Source organism: Aquarana catesbeiana, linkage group LG01 (assembly GCF_042186555.1).
Source record: "Aquarana catesbeiana isolate 2022-GZ linkage group LG01, ASM4218655v1, whole genome shotgun sequence".
NCBI lineage: Eukaryota > Metazoa > Chordata > Amphibia > Anura > Ranidae > Aquarana > Aquarana catesbeiana.
This window is the reverse complement of record NC_133324.1, coordinates 545,139,036-545,166,469: the sequence shown is the minus strand read 5'-3', so window position 1 is coordinate 545,166,469 and position 27,434 is coordinate 545,139,036. Positions and strand designations below refer to the sequence as shown.

Below are 27,434 nucleotides of genomic sequence, written 5' to 3'. Positions count from 1 at the left end.
CCTTTTTTACTGTTTACATACTTAAAGAATTTGTTGGGATTTTTTTTGCTCTCCTCCGCTATGTGCCTTTCATGTTCTAACTTAGCCGTCCTAATTGCACAATTACATTTCTTGTTGCATTCTTTATAAAGTCTGAATGCTGATGATGATCCCTCAACCTTTTATTTTTTTGAAGGCCTTCTTCTTTGCTTTTAGATGCATTTTTACATTGGAGTTAAGCCATCCAGGACTTTTGTTCGCCCTTTTAAATGTATTACCCAATGGGATGCATTATCCTGCCTCTAGCCTACAATCTATTCCCTTGTTGGAGATAGATAGAACCTTTATCTTTTACCTATTCAATTTTATTGAAATTTATGATAAAAATATAATTTTTCATTTAATTTTCACCAAGAGAAGACATATGTAATTTTATCTCAGGCACATTGTATGCTATTAAATGTAATCTAGTTGTCATACTATCCCCTATATATTTTCAGTAGAAGTTCGATAAATTCTGATTATAGGGTTAAAAAACCCAGGCCAAATCAATCTCACCTACAAAAGGGCTCTCTGAATAACAGGGAGTGGATCTGACCACACCCCTCCAAAACATGTTATCCTGACAACTACAGCGTCCTCTGTCAGAGCTCTCCCTGGGACAATTGTTGTAGGTGCCCGACAGCCCTCTCCTGACCAGCCCTCTTCAGTCAGTGAGCGGCTCATTCGCAGCCTGTCGGCAGCTGCTTGATGAGCCTGTGTCTCTGGAGCCAGCCCATCCATCTAGCGGTTTTCTCATCTACTCCGAAGCACAGATGTGTCCCTCGTTAAGCCTCTATTGGAGGAGCTGTTTGACGCAGTTTATTCACCTTCACTTGTGAGAGTATCAATTTCTATTCTTTTATATCCAATAAAAAGACGTTATTGCACCATGACCCTGTGCGCACGTATTCCCTTTGGTTTCCAAAAAACAAAAAGTACACAGCTTTTTGACACCGTAATTTATTAAAGCAGCTCTAGTGTCTTCTCTCCGCTGTTGTCTGCTGCTGCCAGTTCTCCGATGTAATGGCACATGGCGGACCCAGCATTACAGCGGGAGAGAGCATCGAGAGAACATCGAAAGAATGAAAAGAGGGAGAAGACAGCGAGAAAAAACACAGCTGAGAGAGGAGAACAGACGGCGAGAGAAGACATCAGCGGAGGAAGAAGACATCAAAGCCTTGTGGTACACCACTAGTGACTGCTCTCTGTTCTATGTGAACCCCATTTACAACCACACGCTGGTATCCATCCTTTAGCCAACTGTATATCCACTGGACAACCCAGTCCTAGCTTGTACAACTTTTATGTGGAAATGTATCAAATTCCTTGCTTAAATCAAGATATGCTACGTCCACAGTACCATCCTAGTCCAAAGCATTTGTAACATAGTAAAAAAATAAATAAAATTCAAATTGGTCTGACTTGATCTGCCCTCAGTAAAGCCATGCTGCTTTGTGTCCAGAAAGTTGTGCATTTTAAGTGATCAATGATCCTTCTTTTCAGGAGTGATTCTATTAACTGGACTACAACTGATGTTAAACTCACTGGCCTGTTATCGCCAGATTTTACATTGCAGCCCTTCTTGTGAATAGGTACAATATTAGCTGTCCGCCAGTCATGGGGAACGTCGGTTAGAAGAGATTGATTAAAAATATCCATGAGCGGTCCAACAACTATATCTCAAAGTTCTCTTAAAACTCTGGGATAAACGATCAGGGCCCAGTGCTTTAAGGGAAGTTCCCAAAACATGGCCCGTTGGGGGCACTTGAGGACTGAGGTTGAGAACCACTGTTTTAGAGCAACCCCATTCAGTACTTCCATTACATCCCTGCTCCTGCTTGCAATAGCAGTTTGAGAATTCTAGTTAATGTCAGGCATGTTGAAGTCACCCATAATCAAAACCACTCCCTTCACTGCCATTTGCGTTAACCAACAAGTTATCATAATCTTCTCCTAGGGGTCTGTATACTACACCAATTCTAAGGGAAGATCCCTCTTTGGTTGGAAGGCAGACCCAGGGGGTGAGTATTTCATTTGTTTTTTGAGTTAATGTTAATATATATATATATATATATATATATATTTATTATCTCTCTATCAACTCCACCTCCCCTCTTCTCTATTCTACTCTGTCGTTCCTGTATAGTGTATATCCCGGTATAGTTATTACCCAGTCATTTGAATCCTTGTACCAAATCTCTGTAATTGCAACAAGGTCCAAAGTTGTCCCTAAATAGAAAAGGGCTGTCAGCTCACAAAGCTTGTTGCCTAAACCACGAGCATTAGTGCACATGACATTACAGACACTGTTATCTACTGCATTATTTTTATCACCAGAAACTTCAACTGAAGGTGACCACCATCAGCCCAGTCCTTAGCAACACAAACCCTCACATTTGTTTCACCCTGCTGGGGACAGAAATGCTCCTCATCAATTACATCTCTGCCCCCATTTCTTTAAATGCATGTCCAAAAAAGTTCCTAAATTCCGTACCAAGATGCAAAGTGCCCTTGTGTGAGGGATGCGGACCATCTCTCTTGTACAGCTCACTGTCAGACCACCAGATCGCATCATGACTAACAAAACCAAAACCTTCAGCTTTGCACCAATCCTTTACCAAACACTGAACTCTGCTATACAAACTACTTTCTCTTATTGTCCATTATGCACAGGTAAGACCTGTAAGAAGTAACAGTACACCCCAACTTTTAAAAATCCTGGCCCAAATTCTGAAAATCCTTTTGTACAGAACGCACATCATTCTTGGTCAAATCATTTGATTCTTGGTCAATCACCCCAGATGTTTTGGAACTACATTTCCCATGATGCTCATGCACGCTGCAGTGTAGCTGAGCATCATGGGAAATGGAGTTCCAAAACATCTGAGGTGCCAAGGTTCGCCATCACTGTTCTAGAGCTTAGCTGACTTATTAACATCTGTGAAGAAACGTTTTGGCTGCTTAAGCAAAGCCTAAGTACACTACCATAAGCATCCCCTCTACCACTTGTGTAAAGGTGTAAACCACCTTTAGAATATACTGTAGGTTATACCCTAATTAAATCCAAAATTGATTTCTTACATTAAGGGCCTAAGCTACACATTTAGCTCTCCAAGATCCCACTGTTTTTCTTGGGTTGACCATCATAGGCAGCCTAGTTCTCTAAACCAGTGGTTCTAACTGGGTCACAGCTTCCTGTCTGCTGGCCTGTGAGAACTAACAGCTTAAAAGAATGAAACTGCTGCAGACCCATAGCTCAATGACTGCAATGTGTAAAAACAGGAATTGTAAAAAGGCTCTTTGAAGCTGCAGGCAATCTGAAAAGGGGTGACGCTTTCACGTGGCCGTATTAGATGTTTTTGGTTAGCTTCAGTTCCAGGGTGTCCTGTTTCAGTCATTTAAAACTGTCCTAATAAAAGCAAAGATACTTTTCTATAGACTCACAATCTGCAGCTCCCTTCTCACCCCCCCAATTTCTGCACAACCTCATCTTCACTGCCTCCTCACTCTCTCTTCTCCACCTCCCAGCATCTATTTGACAACCACTCACACTCTCCTCCGGCAACTGCAGCTTTGCACATTTCCGACACCTTCTCTTTTTGATCCCTTTGATCAGATCTTTACCTCCAATGTCACTGCACCCTCACCTGCACTCTCTTCTCAATGTTTCCTCTTCACCTGCATAGTTCATGGCTCATCTTTTACCTCCCAACATTGAATCTCATCACTGCCGCACACTGCAGCATCCGCCAGTGACTTAATTTCTCTCTGCACTTCTCTCCCTCAATTTCTTCACACCCCGTTGTCACTTTCAACAGGTCACACAACCATAGGCTCCCTCTTTCCTCACCCGTTCTCTTAACCCATTACTCCCACAGGTCACATGCAGCCACTTAGCATCCTATTAGTACTATCTACACTCCCAATTTCCCTGTTCACATCTTTGTTCTTTATAAAAGGCATTCCAAGTGTACCTTACTCTTGTTATCTCCTGCAACTTCCTCCACAATAACCCCAATTACCTGCCTGGTAATCCTAAATCATTCCTCCATATCTACCCCATTAATTGGCTACTTAGTGAGCAGAACACTACACGCAACATAGTCAATTTACTGTAGGGTTGCACTTTGCTCCTCCAGATTCATTATTGCAAGCTTCCAAAATGGCAAATATGCTCACATCTGCTACAAAAGGTATTGGTAAGCACTGTTGTACAATTGTTTTGTCCAGAGATGGGCTTTAAGATTTTTGAGTCCACGACCTTAAAAAAGGTACTCAGACCATTGACAAAAAGTACTGATGCAGTGGTGAGCACTGCAGCTAGGCAACCAAAACCGCTATGCAAAACCTTCATGTCTCTTGTGACAGGTTAATTTAAGTAGTTACTGTTTTTCTTTTGAAACTCACAGCCACATACCTGAGTGAGCAACATGAAGGCATTATCAGCCCGAAGATTCTTTTTGAGAAACTCCACACAATGTGCTTCCAGTGCTGGCACTGCATACTTCTTTGCTGTATACAGGGTAGTCATGACAGTCTCTGGCCCAATGTGAACCTCATCAGAGTAAAGGAACCTCAAACAATACGTATTCAAGTTAGTTTGGATGCAAGAATGATAGAAAATACATAGCCAAGAAACAGCCCAAGTTTCTTTACAACTGAGCATTTTAAGCGGCAAGACTTGGATTACACTTTAGGGAACTTAAAGTGGAGTTCCAGCCTGCATAAAACAAATTTAAAAGTCAGCAGATACAAATACTGTAGCTGGTAACTTAATATAAAAAAGGACACTTACCTGTCCAAGGTTCCCGCGAAGTCGGTACCCCAAGCGGATCCGTCCATCAGCTTCGGCTGCAGGCGCCAGCATTACAATAAGGGAAATCAGCTGCGCTTTCTGAATGGTCCCGTCAGCTTCTGGGACACTCACAGGTCCCAGAAGGCAGCTGGGGAAATCACTGAAGTCCACCTGAAAAACCTAAAAAAAAACAAAAAAAAAAAAAAAAAAAAAAAAGGTGCCAAAGACTACAAAAAAAAAAAAAACAATATATACAATATCCAAAAAGGGAGGGTGGCGATGTGCTGTATTGTTTAAAACCTAGTTGGATTTCAGCCTGGAACTCCACTTTAAAGTCGAAGTCCAGGATATCCCTAACTTACCCGTTTCCACCCCCATTAAAACTGTCCTATAAAAGGAAGAGGTTTATACTTGCCTATTCTGTGGGTGCTCCAGTCCAGTCACGTAATCTCCCCAGTGGCTGGCTTCAGGAGAGATCACAGCCAACAGCTAAAATTCCTGTGCTGTGACATCACCCATAGGCTTGCTATGGGGCATCTGCTGTCCCTCCTCCTCTCACCTGAAGCCTGCTACTGGGAGCTGATATGACCGGACTGCCCTCAGAATTGTCAAGTAGACATTTTCCTTTCACAAGGTAGTAAGAATAGGGAGTAAAAATGGGGGTGGGAGCAGGTTTAGGCATAGTTAGGTAGACCCTGCACTTCAACTTTAAGGAAACCTGCCAAGAGAAATATCCAAGCTGCTACTGCAGACCTTCTGAATATGACATTTGTCTGACAACCATTGTGATTTAGCTTCAAACCTTTCTGAAACAGTTTCAGAACTCAGCCGATCAAGAATTCTCACTTTAATGGACTGCAGACGCATTCCAGGTTACCGACTTAAAATATTGAAGTTAGGCATGATAGAATGGCACCCAGCATTTTCAGAAGGTGGTCAGGAATAGCCGCCTACAGATTTGTCTTACAGTTTTCCATTAAAATAACATTTATTCCATTAAAAGGCACTCACAGTATGTCCTGAGTCATGTAGGTTAAAATAAACGGCCCAATTAAAAAAAAATAAATAAAAAAAGCAGAACACAATACTGCATGGAACAGTATAAGAAAGAAAATGAGTATTGGCCATGGACACAATATAGCGGAAACACAGCTCCAGGTGAAGAAAAGAAGCTAATCACACAACTAGTCACTCCCGACAGGGTACTGACCTGGCCCGTCAACGCAATGAACCAAGAAAATAGGAGGAGAAAATAGCCACACACTGCAAGAGGATACTAAAAATTGCTTCTTTATTCCAAAAGAGGACAAGTAACAGCACAGGAGTCCAAGGATGCGAATGCATTTCATACAAAAGTGTTTAATCATCATGATTAAGTACTATGTTGTGTGGAATGTGTTAAAATCCCTGGAATCTGATGCTGTGTTACTTGTCATCTTTTGGAATAAGGAAGCAATTTTTAAGTATCCTCTTGCAGTGTGCGGCTATCTTCCATTTCCTTGAGTATTAGCAGGTTTTCTTTTTTTCATAACTGGAGTTGTGCTTTAAAATGAGACTATTGCTCTGAATTATATGTACACTAAAGAGACCCAGTTTTAAAGAAAAAAAAAAAAAAAAAAAAAAAAAACTCAGGGCTCATTCTCAACATCTGCAGTCAACCTTGATGAATAAGTGTTAGGGTCAAATCATATTTCCCATTAAAACAGTAAAAGTGGATGTAAACCCTCACATATACCCAGTTTAGTGAACAGCCTCAAAGGATACTCAGATGAAACAAATCTCCCTACATAAGTTTTACTTGTATATCTGCCGGTCTTCAACTTTCTAGACTGTTTAGAAAGTACACATCGTGTTAGAATTTTCTCTTCCTGTTCCACCACTGGGTGTGGATTCTTGGCATACACTGTGTGACAGCTGATTGGAGAAGATGGGGGGGGGGTGCCCTTTTTTCCACATAGGCAGAGGAAGGAAGAAATAGGCAGAGCTGTGCTGTGAATAGAACAGCTGTCTGCTAATCTATTTCTATGCACCATTCATGACACAAATTTCAGGCTGGTTTTATCTCGGCTGTAGAAGAGCTATCAGATATCTGATAACAGAAGAACCGAGCAGCAGAAAGACAGAAGACTTAGGGCTTTGGAGCGATAAGTAAAAAACACTACAGATATATGTGCCCAGGTCAACTTTCATGAATGGGGTTTACAGCCACTTTAAGACCAGCTGATAAAATGGTTGACAAGGTTAAAGCTGAAATCCAGGCCAAGCAAATATTTTCTAAGTACAAGAGACATATGTATACCTACTTAATCCTCGGTGGGCTTTGTGTATTTTTCATATCTGCACAGCCTGAAAACTTTGCCTTTGTGAAGGAGCTTCGTGTAATGATACTGTACATACCTGAATAGAAAACTGGTTACAAGAGCGCATCCAGAAGGTACAGATTAATGGCATATTTTCTGAATGGTCTAGAGTTGTGAGCAGTGTGCCCTAAGGCTCTGCCCTGGGGTGAATTCTGTTTAACTTGTTCATAAACAATAAAGCGGTTGGAAAAAATAGTTCACTCTCAGTATCTGCTGATGATACAAAGCCAAGCAGGGCAATACCTTCAACAGGATACAGTACCTTTAAAAGAACATCTAGTTGAAATAGAGGTGTGGGCAGCTTATAGCAGATGATGTTTAAAGCTGATCTCCAAGCCAGTCCAAAATATCTATTTACTTAATCAGTTGCAGCGTCTGGGAGTGCTGTATAAAAAAAAAGTATGTAGCCTCAGTTACAAACAGTATACAATGGAATAAAAACTTAGCCCAACTCGACTTTGTTCCGGGAGTGGGATGCTGAGTGCTGCTCAGCAAATCACAGGCAGGATTGTATTCTATGAATGAATACAAACCTTCCTCTGACTGCCTGATGTGGAGAGGACTGATGTCGTCACAAATTCTGCCTTATTTAAATCAGAAAAAGCATTGTATTCATTCAAAGAATACAAATCTTCCTCTGGATGGCTGAGCAGCACTTAACCCGACTCGATCTTGTTCTGGGAGCGGGATGGAAGTTCCTGCCCTGCTGTCAGAACACAGCGCTGTATGCAGCTGAAGCTGCATACAGTTTTATACAGCGCTCCCAGCCACTTGCAACTGTTAGTTAAAATAAACGGTTCGCGTGGACCAGCTTGGTCCAAAGGAACCATTTAAAATTAAACCTGGAGATCAGCTTTAATATTTAAAAATGCACTTGGAAGCTAAAAGTATGCTTACAAGTTACTCACTAAGGGGAAAACCTCTGGGGGAAATAGAAAAAGATCTTGGGGACCTAGTAGATCACAGATTGAACAATAGCATGCAATGCCAAGCTGCAACAAGCAAGGCCAGCAGACTATGGGCATACATTGAAGAGGGTATTTAGTCAGGAGATAACACTAGAACTATCACTTTACAGAACTCTGGTTTGGCCACATCTTAAGTATACTGTGCCTGTTCTAGCCACCAATCCTCAGGAAAGATGTCCTTGAAGTGTATAGAGTCCAGAGAATGGCAATGAAGTTAATAAGTGGGCTGAAGAATCTCAGTTAAAAGGAACGACTACAAAAATTAAACGTATTCTCCCTGGAGAAAAGAGGGGATATGATCGCAATATACAAATCTTTAAATGGTCACTGTTTTATTGGGAGAAAACCATCTAAGGCCTTAAACAAGGCATATGGCCTCACAATGGAAGCTGCACAAGCAGTAGTTCCATCTTAAACTGCACAAAGGGGTTCTTTCCAAAGTTGGAGGCATCAGCAGGGAGCGTAGATTGATTAAAAAAAAAAAGTTAATAAAAACCCACACACCTTTAGCAAACAATGTACAGGGATATAGAATATGGTAGTGACATTCAGGTTGAACTTCGATGGACCAGTTTCTTTATTCAACCATACCTGGAACTATGGAACTATGCGATAGTAAACACTCACTGCAGCTCTGCTGCGCAAGGTGACTGGTCTTGTATGTGCCTCCTCCTCTAGTTATCTGCAGGCGGCCTGTAGGGAGTGGACCTGCTGAAACCCTGTCACAGTTCTGCTCTCTGCACTGACTATTTACAGCAGAGTGATGTCAGTAATACTTACAAAGTAATAACTGGCTTTGCACAGGCATTTGTTGCTAACAAAATGGATTGGATTGATATCCAATCTGGCTATTAAAGAATATATTTAAAATGACAGTTTTTGTACCTGGAGTTCAGCTTTAACCCATGGTTAAATAACAAACATTGGTAAAAACAAGCACATGTTTATGGAAAAGAACTGACATTTACCACTTACTTTAGCAAAGCAAGAAAAGCAGCTGGTTCAACATCTGGTAGTTCAATTTCTGTGGATGTTGTGGCCATACCACCATTAAACATAGCATCAAAGACAGCACTTCCAACTGCTAAAACAAACCTGCAAGGAGAAAAAAAAAAAAAAAAAAAAAGGAAGGAAGAAAATAAAAAACATAACTCCAGTTCATATAAACACGATGATATGAATTTGTACACAAATGCATAACTATTCCTTAAAAGTATATATATAAAGCCCATCACTAACATCCAATAAAACCTCAGAAAAGCAAATATTTTGGGTCAGCCTGTGCGTTCGCATCGCAGCCTCACTTTGTCCTATGGGAAAAGCAAAACTCTGCAGGACTACTGGAGAACACTTTGGGCGCACAGGCAGAAAAGGACCAGGTTGTTTTCAGAAGCAAGTCTGTGCAGTGTCCAGCAAAGCCAGACAGTCAAGACACTGGATCAAGGACAAAAAGGTGTGCATCAGACCAGGTTAGCTCCATTCATTAAAGGTTCACTTGTACCAAAGGTAATGTAATGCAACAAAAAAAGTCCTGCAAGCCGCATCTTTGCAGCGCTGTAGGATCAGTGTATACACCGCTGCTAAAGCACTCCTGCCCACTGAAATAAATGGGCAGCGTCACTGAACTGCTGGAAAAGCGCCGCTGCAGCGGCGGTTTTAATTCTTTTTCGTCCGCTAGCGGGGGTTAAAAGCCTCCGCAAAAACTTCAGTAAAGCGCCTCTAAAAACGCCCCCAACGCCCCAGCGTGAAAGTAGCTTTAGGGTCCTTGTCTTCCAACAACTGGGTTGTCACCCTCACATATGGGCTTCTGATGAAGACCAGTAGCTCATTGCATATGCATTACATGGCATGGTCCACTGCTGTCACCATCAGGAGACTATTGTCTGAGAAATATGCAGTCATTACTAGGGCATGAATATAAAAAAGGAGGAAACATTGAGCTATAATAAAGGGATGAAGGAAAATTAAAAACAAATATTTTAAGAAAGAAAACAAAATTGTTTTATTATACAAAATGATTTGGCAAATTAAAAAGGTCAGTTAGTGTTTACATCTACATTAACTTGTGTGCCAAAGGGCACACACCTTGTTTTTGATTATCTGCCACAGCAGCCTGCCAAAAAGGCGATCGCATCAAGATGGCACTTATTACTAACTTTTTCCTTCTGAATATAATCTACAGTTGGAACATTTTACTTTCTAACTGTATGGCTTGTTGCTATTCTATGTAGCTGCCATATTGTAATAACTAATTTCCCTACACTGTTCTCACTGGTGCAATCTAGGCTTGAGGACCTTTCTTAAAGTGGTTGAAAACCCTTACAAATACCTAGTGAAGTCACTAGCATCAGGTGATACACAGATGAAACAAATAATTCTACATACAGTGCATCCAGAAAGTATTTACAGTGCAACATTTTTTCCACATTTTGTTATGTTACAGCTGGATTCCAAAATGGGATTAAAAATAGGATTTTTATAACAGCTTACCTGTAAAATCCTTTTCTTGGAGTACATCACGGGACACGGTAATTACTGTATGGGTTATATGGCACCTTCAGGTGATAGACACTGGCACACCCTAGACAGGAAGTTCAATTCCCCATATAACCCCTCCCCTTACCGGGAGTACCTCAGTTTTGTAGAAAAGCAATACACGTTTAACCAAAAAGATGGGAGGGACCTCTGTGTTCCGTGATGGATTTTACAGGTAAGCTGTTATAAAAATCCTATTTTCTTCATCGTACATCATGGGACACAGAGCCACAGTAATTACTGTATGGGATGTCTCAGAGCAAAGCCACCTGAGGGGAGGGAGACACAAACAAAAGTAGGCTGCAATCAGACCTGAGGGCCTATACTGCTGCCTGCAGCACACTGCGCCCAAAGGCGATATCCTCATGCCTCCTTACATCCACCTGATGGAATCTGGTGAATGTATGGACTGAAGATCAAGTTGCGGCCTTGCAGATCTGAGCCATGGAGGCCTGGTGATGCACTGCCCACGACGCACTAACAGCCATGGTGGAGTGCGCTTTGATTTGAAAAAGGTAGAACTTTCTTCTTCAAACCATAAGCTTGAATAATTACTTGTCGAATCCATTTGGCAATAATAGATTTCGACGCTGCCTGTCCTTTCCTAGGACCTTCAGGCAACACAAACAAAAACATCTGTTTTCCGAATGAGCAGTCGCCTTCAAATAGATTTTGACTGCTCTCACTACATCCAGAGAATGAGTGATTTTTCTTCCGTAGAAAAGGGTTCTGGAAAAAATGAAAGGTAGAACAATATCCTGGTTTAGATGAAAACCTGACATTACCTTTGGTAGAAAGTTAGGATGAGGACGCAATACTACTTTATCCTTGTGAATAATTAAATATGGCTCTTTACAGGAAAGAGCCGCCAACTCCGATACCCTGCTTGCAGAAGATATGGCTTCCTTGTCAAAAGGACCAAAGGAATATGTTGTATCGGCTCAAAAGGCTGTTTTTGTAATGCTGACAGAACTAAAAATTCAAGTCCCAAGGGTTCAGGGGTGCTCTAACCAGTGGATTAAGCCGCGTTACCCCTGTATAAAGCTTCAGGATCAAAGAATGCAAAGCAAGCGGGCGTTGAAACAATACCGATAAGGCCAAGACCTGGCCCTTGATAGTACTCAAGGCCAGTTTCATCTCTAACCCCATTTGCAGAAAGACAAGGATTCTACCTATGACATACTTTCTAGGATGCCAACCCCTGGATTCACACCAGGAAACATAAGCCTTCCAGACTCTATAATAAAAGGGCTCTGGAAGCTGGCTTCCTTGCATTAATAAAAGTAGATTTCACTGAGCCTGAAAGCCCACGATTCTTCAGAATGTGGGTTTCAATACCCAAACTGTTAAATTTAGCGTTTGTAAAGTAGGATGGAACACTGGTCCCTGCGATAGCAGGTCTGAACTTTGTGGTAGGGGCCATGGCCCCTACCACCATCTTTACTATTTCAGCATACAAAGATCTTCTGGGCCAACAAGAACTACCAACTTCCTTTCCCGCTTGATCCTGCAAAGAAGTCGAAATCGAGGTAGCAGCAGAATAGGAGGGAATGCATAAAATCAGTGAGAACTGATCCCACGGGGTCACCAACGCATCTGTTCCACATGCGAATGGATCCCTTGTTCTTGACACAAAGCTGTCAACTTTGTTGAACCTGGACGCAAAAAACAGATCCACGTCTGGGATCCCTCATCTTTGGCATATAGCCAGGAAGATGTCAGGGTGAAGGGACCATTCCCTCGGGAACAATTAGTGGCGACTTAAGTAGTCCGCCCGCCAGTTCTCTACCCCTGGAATGAAGATTGCCGATATGCATGGCGCACACTTTTCTGCCCAGGTTAGGATATGGTTTACCTCCCCCTGGGCTGCCTGACTTCTAGTGGCCCCTTGGTGATTGATATAAGCCACTGCTGTGGCATTGTTGGATTGAATCCTGACAGGAGAATTCCGAAACCTGAATGCCCAGGCCCTTAGGGCTAGGTACGCTGCCCGAATCTCTAGAACGTTGCTGGGCAAGGTCCTTTCGGTTCAGACGCCTCTTCCAGGACTGCTCCCCAACCTGAAAGGCTGGCATCTGTTACCACCTTCCAGGTAACTGGTAAGAAGGATTTCCCCTTCTGCAGATTCTCGGGTATCCTCCACCAACTGAGGCTCTGCCGACTTTTGGCGACAAATGCATTGGAAAATCTAGCGCTTGGATCTTCTTGTTCCAGGCCGACAGGATACTGTTTTGCAACAGTCTCAAATGAAACAGCATAGGGAACTGCAACACCCTCTTCTGGGCTGTATCTATAACCAGACCCAAGTACTCTAATCTTCTTACTGGTTTTAAAGATTTCTCTAGGTTGAGGACCCAACCTAGGTATTCTAGGTAGTTGACTGTGGTGACAATGCTTTGGTCCAAGCGGGCTACCGACCGGTCTATCAAGAGCAGGTCGTCTAGGTATGCCATTATCGTTATTAACCTTGAGTCCTTAATCTGGCCAGAGGAAGGGCCAGAAGTTGTGAACACCTGAGGTGCAGTACCTAGACCGAAAGGCAAGGCTACAAACTGAAAATGAAGTTTTTCTACTTCGAAACGCAGATATTTCTGGTGAGCGGGGAAAATTAGGTACATGCAGGTATGCATCCTTGATGTCGATTGATGCCAGAAGTTCTCCTCCTTGTAGGATGGAGACTACTGATCGGATTGATTCCATGCGAAAAAAGCAAATTTTCAGGAACTGGTTTAGATCTTTCAGATCTAGAATTGGTCTGACATCTCCATTTGGTTTTGGCATTTGAATAAAACCCCAACCCCTGCCCTTCCATGGGGACTACCATGATCACTTTTTGCGTCAAAAGTCGGTCTAACGCTAGAAAGACTTTTTTCTCTGGATCTTTGGGGACATTTGACCTGAGGAAATGAGGAGACAGGAATTCTCGGAACTCTAGTTTGTAACCTACAGCTATTGTGGAGACCACCCATCTGTCTCGAAATTCTTCCTGCCAGACCCTTGAGAACTGCAGAAGTCTTCCCCCCACTCGAACGAGCATGGGCGCCCCTTCATAAAGGGGCTTTAGCGTTCTGTCGTGTGGGTTTCCACCCCCAGGATTTCTTTTGTCCCTGGGGTTGACCCCGAGGTTTACCTCTTGAACCTGATGGTGGAGGCTGTCGCGACTGCCTGGAGGCTGATGCCCCTGGCACAAGAGCCCATTTAAAATGAGGGACATTTACTCGTTTTCTTAATTGGCAAAAGGGTACTTTTCCCACTTGATATTTTTGGATATATTTGTCCAAATCATCCCCGAACAGCTTTTCACCAAGGAAAGGAAAACCAGCCAAGAGCTTTTTGCATGGCGCTTCAGCTGACCAACTTTTCAACCATAAGATTCTACGCATATGTACCAGCCCAAGTGTAAGGCGAGAGGTTTGAAGAATAGAATCTCCGATTGTGTCAATAGCAAAACACAAAGCCGCTGGTAGCTCGGCTAACTCCTGGGCCTGTTCAGGGAAAACCTTGAGCACCTGTTTCAAATGGTCTCTCAAGGATTGACATACCCCAACTGGCACCACTGCAGGTTGAGCCACTGAACCTGCCAAGGAAAAAAATGTTTAACAGGAATTCCAATCTGATCAGTTGGATCCCTAAGCATTTGTGCATTGTCAACCGGACAGGTCAAACTTTTATTCACAGAGGATATAGCAGCATCAATTGCTGGTATGCTCCACATCTTAGTGAATTTTTCCTCCATAGGATAAAGTGTTGAAAGCTTTTTAGGAGGGAAAAGAAATGCTTATCTAGGTGATACCGTACATAAAAAGCTTGAGGAGACTTTAGTGAACCCAAACAAGAAGTGGGCTTTTCAAACCGACTCAGTTAAGGGTAGCTTAAATGTGGAGCGGACCATTTCAGTAAGAGAATGCACCAGCAACTTCTCAACATGCGAAGCTGAAGAAGGTCCTTCCCCACTTGAGCCTTCAGAAGAGGAGTCAGTCTCTCCACGGTCCCCTGAGGGGGATTCATTTTCCCCCTCCCACCGTTCCTCTGTTTGAGGATCTTGGGTAATAGAAGGGGACCTAAAGCATTTTCTTCCACTCTAAAGATGCGATAAAAGCCGCTAACCTTTCCTCCAATCCACTGATAGTTGAAGAGAAAACCTCCTCAGTTACATAGACAGGGGGTGAAGTGTCGGAAACAATTGCAGCCCCTGACAACCCAGATGGCTCACTCTAACCAGCCTCCCTAGATCTTTCAGGGGGGGATGGTGTTGTCTCTAGGGCGACCCCTTTGTACCCTTGCTTTTTGTGGTTTTTGTAACACCCCCTCTAGTCATAGTGCTGAGCACAAACGCAGAGGTACTGCCAAAAAAATGCACCTACTGCTGAGCAATAGTTCAGCAACTGCCGCTGCTATTAAGCTCAGCCTGATGCATAAGTAAACGTGCCCTGGGAATGCCTGTCAACCAACACTCACATGCCACTCGTCTGCTCTGTGTCCCTCCTTCAGCTGTATGTACCTGAAAAAATGTGCCCTTTATAGCTACACTGCCCGCGTTGTGGACGCTGAAGCACGCCGACAAGCCCCTTCCCCCCTTCCTCCGACCACCCACCGCATCCTCCCTCATCTTTTTCAAAGAAAACTTTCCCGCACGAGCGGGATCCAATCCGACTGGATCGCATGAGGGGGAGGGCTGGGGTGGAGGAGAAGAGCCGCTGGATAGAGAACCGCCCTAATGGCAGCGGCGCGGCACACCGCCGACTGAGCCATGCTCCCTCTGCCTCCTGGAGTGAAGCTGTCCAGGTGGGAGGACATTCCAAAGAGGAAAAAAAAACCCCTTCCCACATCTTACCTGGGGCTTGGGCTGGAGGAACCATGCAGCTTGTGACACAGAGCGAGACTGACAAGCATGGAATCAGGTACGTGCCCTTGACAGCCCCCGGTGGTGACTATAGACATGACAACATTTACTTAACCACTAGCTGCCCGCCCACTGTCATATTACGGCGGGACGAAGCAGCTGTTGTTCTGGGCGGACGTCACGGAACGTCCCACACTCCGCTTGAGTGTTTCCGTCAGTATACCACTTCCTTGTAGTCTGGATACAGATATCAGATATTCCAAATGCTTAGAATCAAAATTACAACTGTAACCTAATTAACATGAGCTAGTTTACTAAATCATTTACCCAGACTAGGTGACTACGTCTCCTAGCTCATTGACTATTCAACACACATTACCATAAACAACACAGGGTTAATTAGAACAAACAATGAGTTGAATACCCTTAGAACCTGTGGTAAGCCAGACTAAACTCATTTACATTAAACACATTATAGCTGACATCAGACAGGTGAGTGGAGTTGATGACATTAGCATCTTCTCACAGTATGAGTCCCAACAGTATGACTCAGTCACTATTGCTACTATGGCAAATACAGGGTCCCCAGAGTCTGTGTGTCCTGGGGGACAAGGACCCGAAGCCAAAGTAACAACACCTCAAGGGTACCCAAAATGCCAGAGCCCATAATCTGTAGACAAGGGGCTCACATTCAGTCCCCTCCAAAAGCCTCTATCCCGGGTGAGTCTGTCACAGACGTCATATGAGCCCTCCCGAGCCACTAAGGGGCACGCGTGCCGCTCGGGAACCGATGCGCGTGCCCAGCAGCCACGATGTCCGCCGGGCACCCGCGATTGCCGGGTAACAGAGCAGGAGCGTGGATCTGTGTGTGTAAACACACAGATCCACGTCCTGTCAGAGGAGAGGAGACCGATGGGGTGTCCCCTGTACATAGGGACACCGATCGGTCACCTCCCCCACAGTAAGAATTACCTCCCTAGGGCAAACATTTAACCCCTCCATCACCCCCTAGTGTTAACCCCTTCCCTCCCAGTCACATTTACAGTGCATTTTAATAGCACGGATCGCTGTATAAATGTGAATGGTCCCAAAAATGTGCCAAAAGTGTCCGATATGTCCGCCGCAATATCGCAGTCACAATAAAAGTAAATTAAAAAAAAAAAAAAAAAACGCAGAGGTGATCAAATACAACCAAAAGAAAGCTCTATTTGTGGTGAAAAAAAAAATGATAAAAATTTCATTAGGGTGCAGTGTTGCATGACCGTGCAATTGTCATTCAAAGTGCAACAGCGCTGAAAGCTGAAAAATGGCTTGGGCAGGAAGGGGGTGAAAGTGCCCAGTATTGAGGTGGTTAAAGGAGAAAACCCACAAGATTTAGAAAAATTCCTTAGGAATCTTCCTTCCCTTATCCAGCTGCAGGGTTCTGTAGGACAGACCTAATCTTCACCCGTCATGGTGAGCTCCGTTAAAAAAACCTTCAGGAACCGGGTCCCCCTTTTAAAATCGGGGGATCCACACTCCTGGGCCTGTAAAGCACCCCGCCAGGAGAATGGCTGAAAAAAAAATACTGGATCCCGGGGTCCAGCTCTCTAAAAAAAGAAGCGTTGCAGGCAAAACCTCATTTCTTCCGACACGAGGCCCGGGTACCATTCAATTCGACCTGGAAGACACTTTAAATGGATCTGGTTGCATAGCTTGCCCCCCCCCCGCAAGGAATATCCCAGCGGAGTTCAGCACATCTTACTCGTGACCAACACCTTAGACACTGCCGAAAAAAAAACTGAGGTACTCCCGGTAAGGGGAGGGGTTATATGGGGAATTGAACTTCCTGTCTAGGGTGCGCCAGTGTCCATCACCTGAAGGTACCATATAACCCATACAGTAATTACTGTGGTTCTGTGTTCCGTTATGTACGATAAAGAAATCATAAATTTTGCTCAAAAAATTCTACAAACAGTACCCCATAATGACAACGTGAAAGAACTTTGTTTGAAATCTTTGCAAATTCATTAAAATAAATATCACGTGTACATAAATATTCACAGCCTTTGCTAAATGCTTTGTTGAAGCATCTTTGGCACCAGTTACAGCCTCAGGTCTTTTTGAGTATGATGCTACAAGCTTGGCACACCTATTTTTGAGCAGTTTCTCCCATTCTTCTTTGCAGGATGTCTCGAGCTTCGTCAGATTGAATGGGGAGCACTGGTGCACAGCCATTTTCAGCTCTCTAGAGATATTCAAATCGGGTTCAAGACAGGACTCTGGCTAGGCCACTCAAGGACATTGACAGAGGAGTTGTCCCATAGCCGCTCCTGTGTTATCTTGGCTGTTTGCTTATGGCCGTCATGTTGGAAGATGAACATTTGCCCCAGTCTGAGGTCCAGAGCGTTCTGGAGCTGGTTTTCACCAAGGAGCTCTCTGTACATTGCTGCATTTATCTTTCCCTCAATCCTGACTAGTCTCCCAGTTCCTGCCACTGAACATCATCCCCACAGTATGATGCTGCCACCACCATGCTTCACTGTAGGGATAGCACTGACCAGGTGATGAGCAGCGCCTGGTTTCCTCCAGACATGATGCTTGCTATTCAGGCCAAAGAGTTCAATCTTTGTTTCATCAGACCAGAGAATTTTGTTTCTCATCGTTTGAGAGTCCTTCAGGTGCCTGTTCGCAAACTCTAGGAGGGCTGTCATGTGCCTTTTATTGGAGGAGTGGCTTCTGTCTGGCCACTCTACAATACAGGCCTGATTGGTGGAGCGCTGCAGAGACAAGTGTTCTGGAAGGTTCTCCTCTCCTCAGAGGAATGCTGGAGCTCTGTCAGAGTGACCATCAGGTTCTTGGTCACCTCCCTGACTAAAGGCCCTTTTTTGATCGCTCAGTTTGGCTGGGCAGCCTGATCTAAGAGTCCGGGTGGTTCCAAACTTCTTCCATGTAATGGAGGCCACTGTGCTCATTGGGACCTGCAAAAGGTTATCCGTACCCTTCCCCAGATCTGTGCCTCGATACAATCCTCTCTTGGAGGTCTACAGACAATTCCTTGGACTTCATGGTTTGGTTTGTGCTCCGACATGCACGGTTAACTGTGGGACTAATATATTAAAATATATACATATACACAATATATATATATATATATATATATATATATATATATATATATATATATATATATATATATATATATATATATATATATATATATATATATATATATATATATTACATACACACACACACACACACACACACGTGTGCCTTTCCAAACCATGTCCAATCAACTGAATTTACCACAGGTGGATCCTGAAGAGAGATGACGGCAGACTATTGAAAGTGACAAGGACTGGACTTAAAGGGGTTGTAAACTGTTGAGGTTTTTAACCTTAATGCATTCATTCTATGCATTAAGGTGAAAAACCTCCTGCGATGCAGCAGCCCCCCCAGAGCCCCTCCTTTTCCTTCCTGTGATGCAGCAACAAGACACGGGAGCGCTCCCGCACAAGTGCCCCAGGAGAGAGAGCGGCTCTCCAACGGGGCACTCTAGGAGAGGAGCAGCCAGGAGCGCCGCTGAGGGACCCCAGAAAAGGAGGATCGGGCCAGTCTGTGCAAAACCAACTACACAGAGGAGACAAGTATGACAGGTTTGAAAAAAAAAAAAAAAAAAAGTTTATATAAAAAAAAAAAAAATTAAAAAAAGTCCTATACTACCATAAAACTTGACAAGAAGGCCTACAATATTCTTTCTAATCCAGCTAAGGGCAAATATATGTATAGACTATGTCCTCCAGTCTATGCACCAGCAGAAAATGACAACGTGTGAATAGTACTAGACGATTTGGCGTCAAACATGCACACCTTAAGTCAAGATGGGGTCTTGACCTGTGCACAGCATATCTGTATAGGTTTAAATCAAAAGGGGTAATATGGATGTGGCATCTACCTATTAAAGCACACAGTGGTAAATAAAATGGCAGTCAAATGCTGCTGCAATATACAGGCACCAGTGTATACCCATATTCCCTGTCCAGGCTGCAGACAGCAACTGGGGCAGAGAAGAAAAATGAAAACCAAGTTCCCAATTAGAAGCCAAAAGATAACAGTTTTTAAATGGCATGCCCACTTACCATATCAGTTCCTTCTAAGGGATACTGTGGGACCCGCCGAAGACTTCACCCACTTTGGACAGGCTAATCTTCCCCCTTGTTCAAGTATGGGCTCCCCGATAGGTGGACCTCTGCTTTGCACCTGTAAAGCACCCAGTGGCAATGCATGCGTTGCTCGTCGTACATAGGTGAATCAAGCAACAATAGGTTCACTACAGTAGCAGCTTAAAGAGCCAGCCCTGCTATGATTCATCCCGGAAGCCCTACAGAAAGAAGGAATACTAGCTTGGGGATTTCAAATCCCTGGACTGCTACACCGACTGCATGGGCACTGACAGTTAATCACCCATGGAAGTGCAGCAGGGATCAGGGGATGGTGGGCAGAGTGTAGGGTGTTAGTTGACCCTACAACCTGTCCAGTTCCCCTTAAAGAGAACCTATATCACCTTAACTATGCGATCACATAAGGGCTTAGAAGTCTCTGATCCTGCTGTCCATTTTCTACACACATCTTTGATATTTTACCCCAAAAAATAGGTATTTCGTTGTGTGCACTACAATTTGAGTTATTTTTAATTAAAATGCATATTTTTACAAACAGTAGCACAATTATCAATTAACTGATTGCAACTACCATTATTTTATGCTCTACGGTCTCTGCTTTCAGAAAATATATAGGGGCGAGTCAATGAAGCATTTGTGACACTATTCTGGCAGTATGGTCCTATAACCTTCTGCACCCAAGGAAAGCCTTTACGACAGTTTTATAACAGTTTTACACCAGATTCAGGGAGTTTTTAGCTGAGCTACTTTAAGAATGTTTCAATATGGCTGCAAACCATTAAAAAAAAAAAAAAAAAAAATTACTTATGCCAGTTCCCAGATAAGGAAACTGGCATAAATTAAGACCAACTCTGAGTTGACATACAGAGAAATGCCAGCGTCAGAGTGGGGCTACTGTACTAAAGAGCAGGGATTGGGCACTGGTAAGCTGTCATGAACGTGATAACCTTCTGCTCAGAGCCTCGTGGGTTGTCACTGGCAATCCTAGCAACCAAAAATACATCCCCAATACAGCTGAATCTAAACAAAGTGGGCAGAGACATTGGCTAATATTGTTACCCAAATAGGGTAATGCCCATTTTTGGTTAATGGCAGAAATCACAGATGAGGGGGACCTGATAGGAGCTAGTCTCCTAGCATCACCATCAGGCTCCGACTCTTCAATTTAAAGTGGTAGTAGAGGCAGAAAAAATATATATAATATTTACATTATACACAAATTTCTCCCTGCAAGTCAGTGGCATAACGTGCAGGCATGCAACACTTACTAGCACATTATGAAAGACTTGCCTTAAAAATTAAGCCCTCCAGTGGCACTGTCATCGCTAACAGGGCTTCAATCTTTACCTTGGAATCCTTCCTTCCAGGTATGCAGCTGTTTGAATAGCGGAGATGCGATGAAATCACTCCTGCACATGAGGCACGATCATGGCACAGTGCTCTGAATGGATAGGACTCTCAATATGCAGTCCATTCAGAGCGTAGTGTGCATGCATGTGCCGGTGAAATCACCAGCTGCAGAAATAGTGAATATCTCTTAAATAGTGCACGTTTAGGAGATATTTCTTGTACCTACAGGTAGGCTTGATTATAAGCCTACCCGCAGGTACAAGTCACCAAAGCGGAGTTTACTACTGCTTTAATTTCACAGCTGCTGTGCATGTTGGGTGGGTAGAGCCTTATGGGATGCCCAGGCATCAAGTCTGCCACTCGTGGTTGACAGAACACAGTAGATAAAAATATTATTATTAATAATAAATATATGCATATGTGTGAGAGATTAGCTAATCGATAGATATATAGGTTAGGGCACTCACAGGACTTGAGTCAGTTGAGGACTTGTCACAGAAGGGCAGAAAAAAAAAAAAAAAAAATCGGAGACTTTACATATAGTAGGTGAAGTTGAAAAAAAAAGACACAAGTCCAACCTGTGTGTAATTATATGTCAGCATTACCTTGCAAATCCCTGTATGTTGTGGTCTGACATCTAAGTGTGGCTCAACCCATCTTTATCATGGTATTGAGCAAAGTTTTTTTTAACAACAGTAACACCCCCCCCATCAACCTTTAGCCTAGGTTAATATTGCTGTGGGTTAGAAATCGTGCGAGTTCAGCTTAACTCGCACAATTTCAACCCGGCAATGCAGTCCGACTTCAGCAGCGAATTGACAGACATCTGTGCAGGTTCCTGCACAGATGTCTAAACAAATCGCCCCCCAAAGTGGCCAAAAGTAGCACAAGAACTAGTTTTGGGAATCAGTGCGGCGCCGCACCACTTCAGAGGGTGTCATTGCCGGCAATAGCTGCCGATTTGGCATGCGATTTGACATATCGCTCCAGGATTAGAGACAGATACCTTCCACCATCTGAAAGTTAAAGAGTAACGCCACCTTTGTGGAGAAAAAAAAAATAAAAATAAAATAATATATCAAAAACACACAACACCATTCTCCTCTTGGTAATCTATGCACATTACAAGGATTTTAACAAACTTTGTTGCATATTCCTACCTTTAGTTATTCTGAAGAAATCACTGCTTGTATGTGTCCATGTGGTAAATGCATCCAATGGGGATGGTGTTATAATTATCAATCAGCTGCTGTACCAGCAGGGCTCTAATGAAGAAAATTGCAGGGTCTACATCCCTTTAGGCGTGATTTCCTATTGGGAGTACATCTCAAAAAATTCGATTTTTGTTGCAGGCTATGTCTGAAGTCTGACTTGCATCTTATTGTATACTTCTGAGAACAGTGAAGCCAATCACACAAGCAGGAAATTATGTTCCTGGGGGCGTTCTGTACACATTCTGTGTACAGAACACCTCCAGGTAGCCATATTGCATTTTACAAAAAAATTAGAGCTGCAGATTGAAAAGGAAAGTTCATTTTTAGTAACATTCATTTACAATAGGACTTGAGTCGCAATTGTATATGCTCTACGAAAGTGGAGTTACCCTCTAAATTGCCACCTAAACCACTAGAATCTATACATTCAATATTCCCTCTGAAGCAATAGTTCTTGCCATCGACAGGACCAACTCACGGTATTTCACCACTTAATGAACAGTTTCTTGACCTGGCCCACAAGGGCTCCCCTGCAATCTGCCAGTAGACCAAGTCAAATCCTCATTTTAAAAAGAGATGCAAAAAACAAATAGATTTAAAAAAAACACGTTCATACCTTACCTGGGTGGGTCCCCTGCCACCTCTAAGACCAAAGAACTGAGTGTTCAAAGACAGCTGGTCGCTCATTTCTCAGACTTCAGTGAGTAGAGAGCTGGTGACGGTCAGTCACCAGTTCTCTGCTCTGCCCCTCAAGCACTCACTGGAGCACCAGGCTTTGGAGGTGGTAGGAGCGACGCTCAGGCTCTCAGCAGCATGCTGAGAAGCTGAGCCTGCTGTCGGTCAGGCATCCGGGTGGATCCGACAGTCGGGATCCCCCCCCAGAGTCTGGACAGGCTGAGTGACGTTAGTCGACAACTGACTTTAGTAGCCCTCTGTCAGCTGAATACAGGTCACAGAAGTGCAGATAGTTCTGTATTCCCGCGACCCACATGCCCTGCCTTACTTTTAAGGCTGGGTTCACACTGGTACGACACGACTGTTGTACGATTCATCCTACTTTGCCCTGCAACATGGGTCCTACTTCCATCCGACTTGAATAAACAAGATAAAATTTTGTTCAGACTTTGAGATAGTCTGACTTGTCCTTTGACCAATCAAAACAATTCCAGTGTGAGATAATTTCCTTTTACTGCTGCAATCACCATGTCGGATGTCACAAGCCGGATGGTTAGGACAAGGATGCAACTTTACTGATATTCGATGGGCTGAAGTAGAACCAAAGTCGTACCAAAGTAGTGCAGGAACCTTTTTCAAAGTCAGACTGACTTGTGTCGACCCATTAAGACGGCTCTCAAAGGGAATCATTGATTTACACACGTCATGCGACATGTTCTCCCCAAGTCGGAGCGTATGTCATACCAGTATGAACCCAGCCCAACTCACAACATTCCCTCAGAGCCAAATCTGCGCCTGAATTCAGCCATGAAACTGAGCCAAAAGACGCACAGCAGTGCAGTACGCTCCGCAGAGATCCATAGAGAGCCGGTCACATTCTCCTGCTATGCGAATTGGATGCGGGGGAACCCAGCCTTAATGCTAACATTTCCAAAAGCAATTTCAAACTTAATGCTTGATGTCACAGGTACCCAGGGAGCCTGAGCAAGTGAGAGCCCCAGATATCATCCCTATTGCTAGAGGTGATGGTTTAGCTCCAGGAACCTCATCTCACATCTATGCCAGCAACCAAATACAAACTACTAATGAGGCCCTCCCATTTACAACATGCAGCCAAAAGTCCCTAAACCATCACTGGTAGCTGAGTGAACACTGCCCATTCACAAAATCTGTCTCATGTGGAGATCACTGTAGTCAAAAAGGTCAATTTTCAAGTATACTTTACAATATTGACAGGCTGGTTAACATTTATAATCTTATATTCTTAAGAAACTATAGGAAACAGTCACCAACCTAATTTTGCAAAAACTTGACCATACTGATAAGAATGCCCTTAGATCATACGGATATGAACAAAGCTCCAAAGGCTATTAGTCCTTGCAGGGCTTTAACCACTTCAGCCCCAGACCATTTGGCTGGCAAAAGACCAGAACACTTTTTGCGATTCGGCACTGCGTCGCTTTAACTGACAATTGCGCGGTCGTGTGACGTGGCACCCAAACAAAATTGTCGTCCTTCTTTCCCCACAAATAGAGCTTTCTTTTGGTGGTATTTGCCACCTCTGCGGTCTTTATTTTTTGAGCTATAAACAAAAAAATAGTGACAATTTTGAAAAAAAAAAAAAAAAAAAAGCATTTTGTACTTTTTGCTATCCCCCCCCCCCCCCAAAAAAAAAAAAATATATATATATATATATATATATATATATATATATATATATATATATATATATATATATATATATATATATATATATATATATATATATATATATATATATATATATATATATATATAAAAAATTTCCCTCCTCAGTTTAGGCTGATACGTATTTTTGGTAAATAAATAAAATCACAATAAGCGTTTGATTGGTTTATAGTTTCTACAAAATAGGGGATAGTTTTATTATTTTTTTCTTCTACTAGTAATGGCAGCGATCAGCAATTTTTATCGTGACTGCGACATTATGGCGGACAGATCGGACACTTTTGGTGCTATTTTGGGACCACATTTATACAGCGATCAGTGCGATTAAAAATGCATTGATTACTGTGTAAATGTGACTAGCAGTGAAGGGGTTAACCACTAGGGGCGCTGTAGGGGTTAAGCGTGTCCTAGGGAATGATTCTAACTGTGGGGGGCTGTGTGTGACACGACACTGATCACTGCTCCCAATTATAGGGAGCTGTGATCAGTGTCACTAGGCAGAACGGGGAAATGCTTGTTTACATCAGCATTTCCCCGTTCTTCCTCTCCGTGAGACGATCGCAGGTATCCCCGCGGACATAGAATCTGCGGGACCCGCAATCACACTCACGGCGCACGCCCGCAAGCCACCTCCTAAAAGGGCAACGTACAGGTACATTAATATGCCTGTACGTGCCCTTCTGCCAACGTATATCGACGTGAGCCGGTCGGCAAGCGGTTAATCATCATACAGACAATAGCCACTATAACAGAACAGACACCCCACATGCACAACAGTTTGCTCCTTGAAAGGCTTCACAAGAGGTTTTAACTTTACTGTATTTTTGTCTGATGAATGGGCGCATTCAGGCTGTCAGCTGCATATGTACCACTCTGAAAAGCGAACCACCTTGGATGGCACTTCACACCAAAGAAAAGCCAGAACCCTTTTTTCGGTCTCTCCACTTGGAGAGACCGAAAAGGGAGAAAATGCCTTTCGACAATTGGCCTTACCTGCCTTAACCACTTACCGACCGCCGCACGACGATGTATGTCCGGTAACCCCGTTTTCGTGCGGCGGCCGGCTTTCAGATAAAAGTGGTCCCTGCGGCGGATTCGCCGCAAGATCATTTTTAATCGGTGGCGGGAGAGGGCGGTCGCGTCCTTCCCTGTGGTGTGCCTGGAGACGAGTGAGGCTAAGATGGCGCCCACTCGTCTCCATGACACTGCTGGGCGGAGGCGACGTAAAAACGTTAAAGGCATATTTTTTTTCAATGTCAGTTTATTTTTTTTATTGCATTTTAGTGTAAATATGAGATCTGAGGTCTTTTTGACCCCAGATCTCATACTTAAGAGGACCTGTCATGCTTTTTTCTATTACAAGGGATGTTTACATTCCTTGTAATGGAATAAAAGTGACAATTTTTTTATTTTTTTTTCTAAAAACAATGTAAAAATAAAATATTGTAAAAAAGAAAAAAAAATTTAAAACCCCCCCCCCCGTCCCGACGAGCTTGCGCACAGAAGCGAACGCATACACGAGTAGCGCCCACATATGAAAATGGTGGTCAAACCGCACATGTGAGGTATCGCCGCGACTGGCAGAGCGAGAGCAATAATTCTAGCCCTAGACCTCCTCTGTACCGCAAAATATGCAACCTGTAGAATTTTTTAAACATCGCCAATGGAGATTTGAGGTTAAAAGTTTGACAGCATTCCACGAGCGGGCGCAATTTTTAAGCGCGACATGTTGGGTATCAATTTACTTGGCGTAATATTATATTTCACAATATAAAAAAAAAAAAAAAAAAAAAAAAAAAAAATATTGGGCTAACTTTACTGTTGTCTTATTTTTTTTTTTATTCAAAAAAGTGAATTTCTTCCAAAAAAAGTGCGCTTTTAAGACCGCTGCGCAAATACGGTGCAAAAAAAAGTATTGCAACAACTGCCATTTTATTCTCTAGGGTGTTAGAAGAAAAACCATATATAATGTTTGGGGGTTCTAAGTAATTTTCTAGCAGAAAAACCTGTTTTAAACATGTAAACACCTAAAATCCAAAACGAGGCTGGTCCTTAAGTGGTTAATGTGGTTCTAAAAGGTAGAAGTTTTTTTTATCTTAATGCATTCTATGCATCAAGATAAAAAAAAAAAAACCCTGTGTTTAGCAGCCCCCCCTCATACCTACCTGAGACCCATCTTGATCCAGCGACATGCACAAGTGTCTCGGCTGTCCGGGACTCTCCCTCCTGATTGGCTGAGACACAGCAGCGGCACCATTGGCTCCCGCCAAAGTCAGTCAATGAGAGAGGGGGCGGGGCCGAACCGTAGCTCCATGTCTGAATGAACACAGGTGCCCCCATGGCAAGCTGCTTGCTGTGGGGGCACTCGCCAGGAGCGCGAGGGACGCGAAGAGGAGGATCGGGGCTGCTCTGTGCAAAATCACTGCACAGAGCAGGCAAGTATGTTTTTTTATTTTTCTTTAAAAATAACAAACACGAGACTTTAGTATCACAGAATCCTGAACACTAGGCAATAAACTGAGGCTATGTGAGCAGAAGGGGGGGTTGGCAACAATCAGGAGCTGCCCCCAGGCTGCTTTATTTCTTTGTGTTAGTACCCAGTATCCTACTTTTGCAGGTGGCAGTATAAACCAGTGGTCAAGATTGCAGTCCTTTAAATAAAGAGCAGAGAAATAGGCTTTTACATTTTGACCATGGAGAAAGGCTGCCTTAGAGAGACTATGCATACGGAGCCCATCTTTTTTTTCTTCACCTTAATTAAATTTTCTGCCAAATCAATATACGCTTATTGCAATTTTTTTTA

The 27,434-nt window shown here is 43.3% G+C and overlaps 1 protein-coding gene across 4 annotated transcripts in view; it reads right to left on the bottom strand.

Annotated features, from left to right (window-relative positions):
• Window positions 1-27,434, bottom strand: part of BTBD2 (BTB domain containing 2) — a 239,590-nt gene that overhangs the window by 184,440 nt on the left and 27,716 nt on the right. For all 4 annotated transcript variants that reach the window (XM_073595242.1, XM_073595225.1, XM_073595219.1 and 1 more), the window contains exons 2-3: window positions 9,120-9,239; window positions 4,439-4,595 (exon numbers count right to left, since the gene is read on the bottom strand). In XM_073595242.1, coding sequence (XP_073451343.1) covers window positions 4,439-4,595; window positions 9,120-9,202 — 240 coding nt within the window. In that variant the 5' untranslated portion in view covers window positions 9,203-9,239. The remainder of the gene's footprint in view (window positions 1-4,438; window positions 4,596-9,119; window positions 9,240-27,434) is intronic.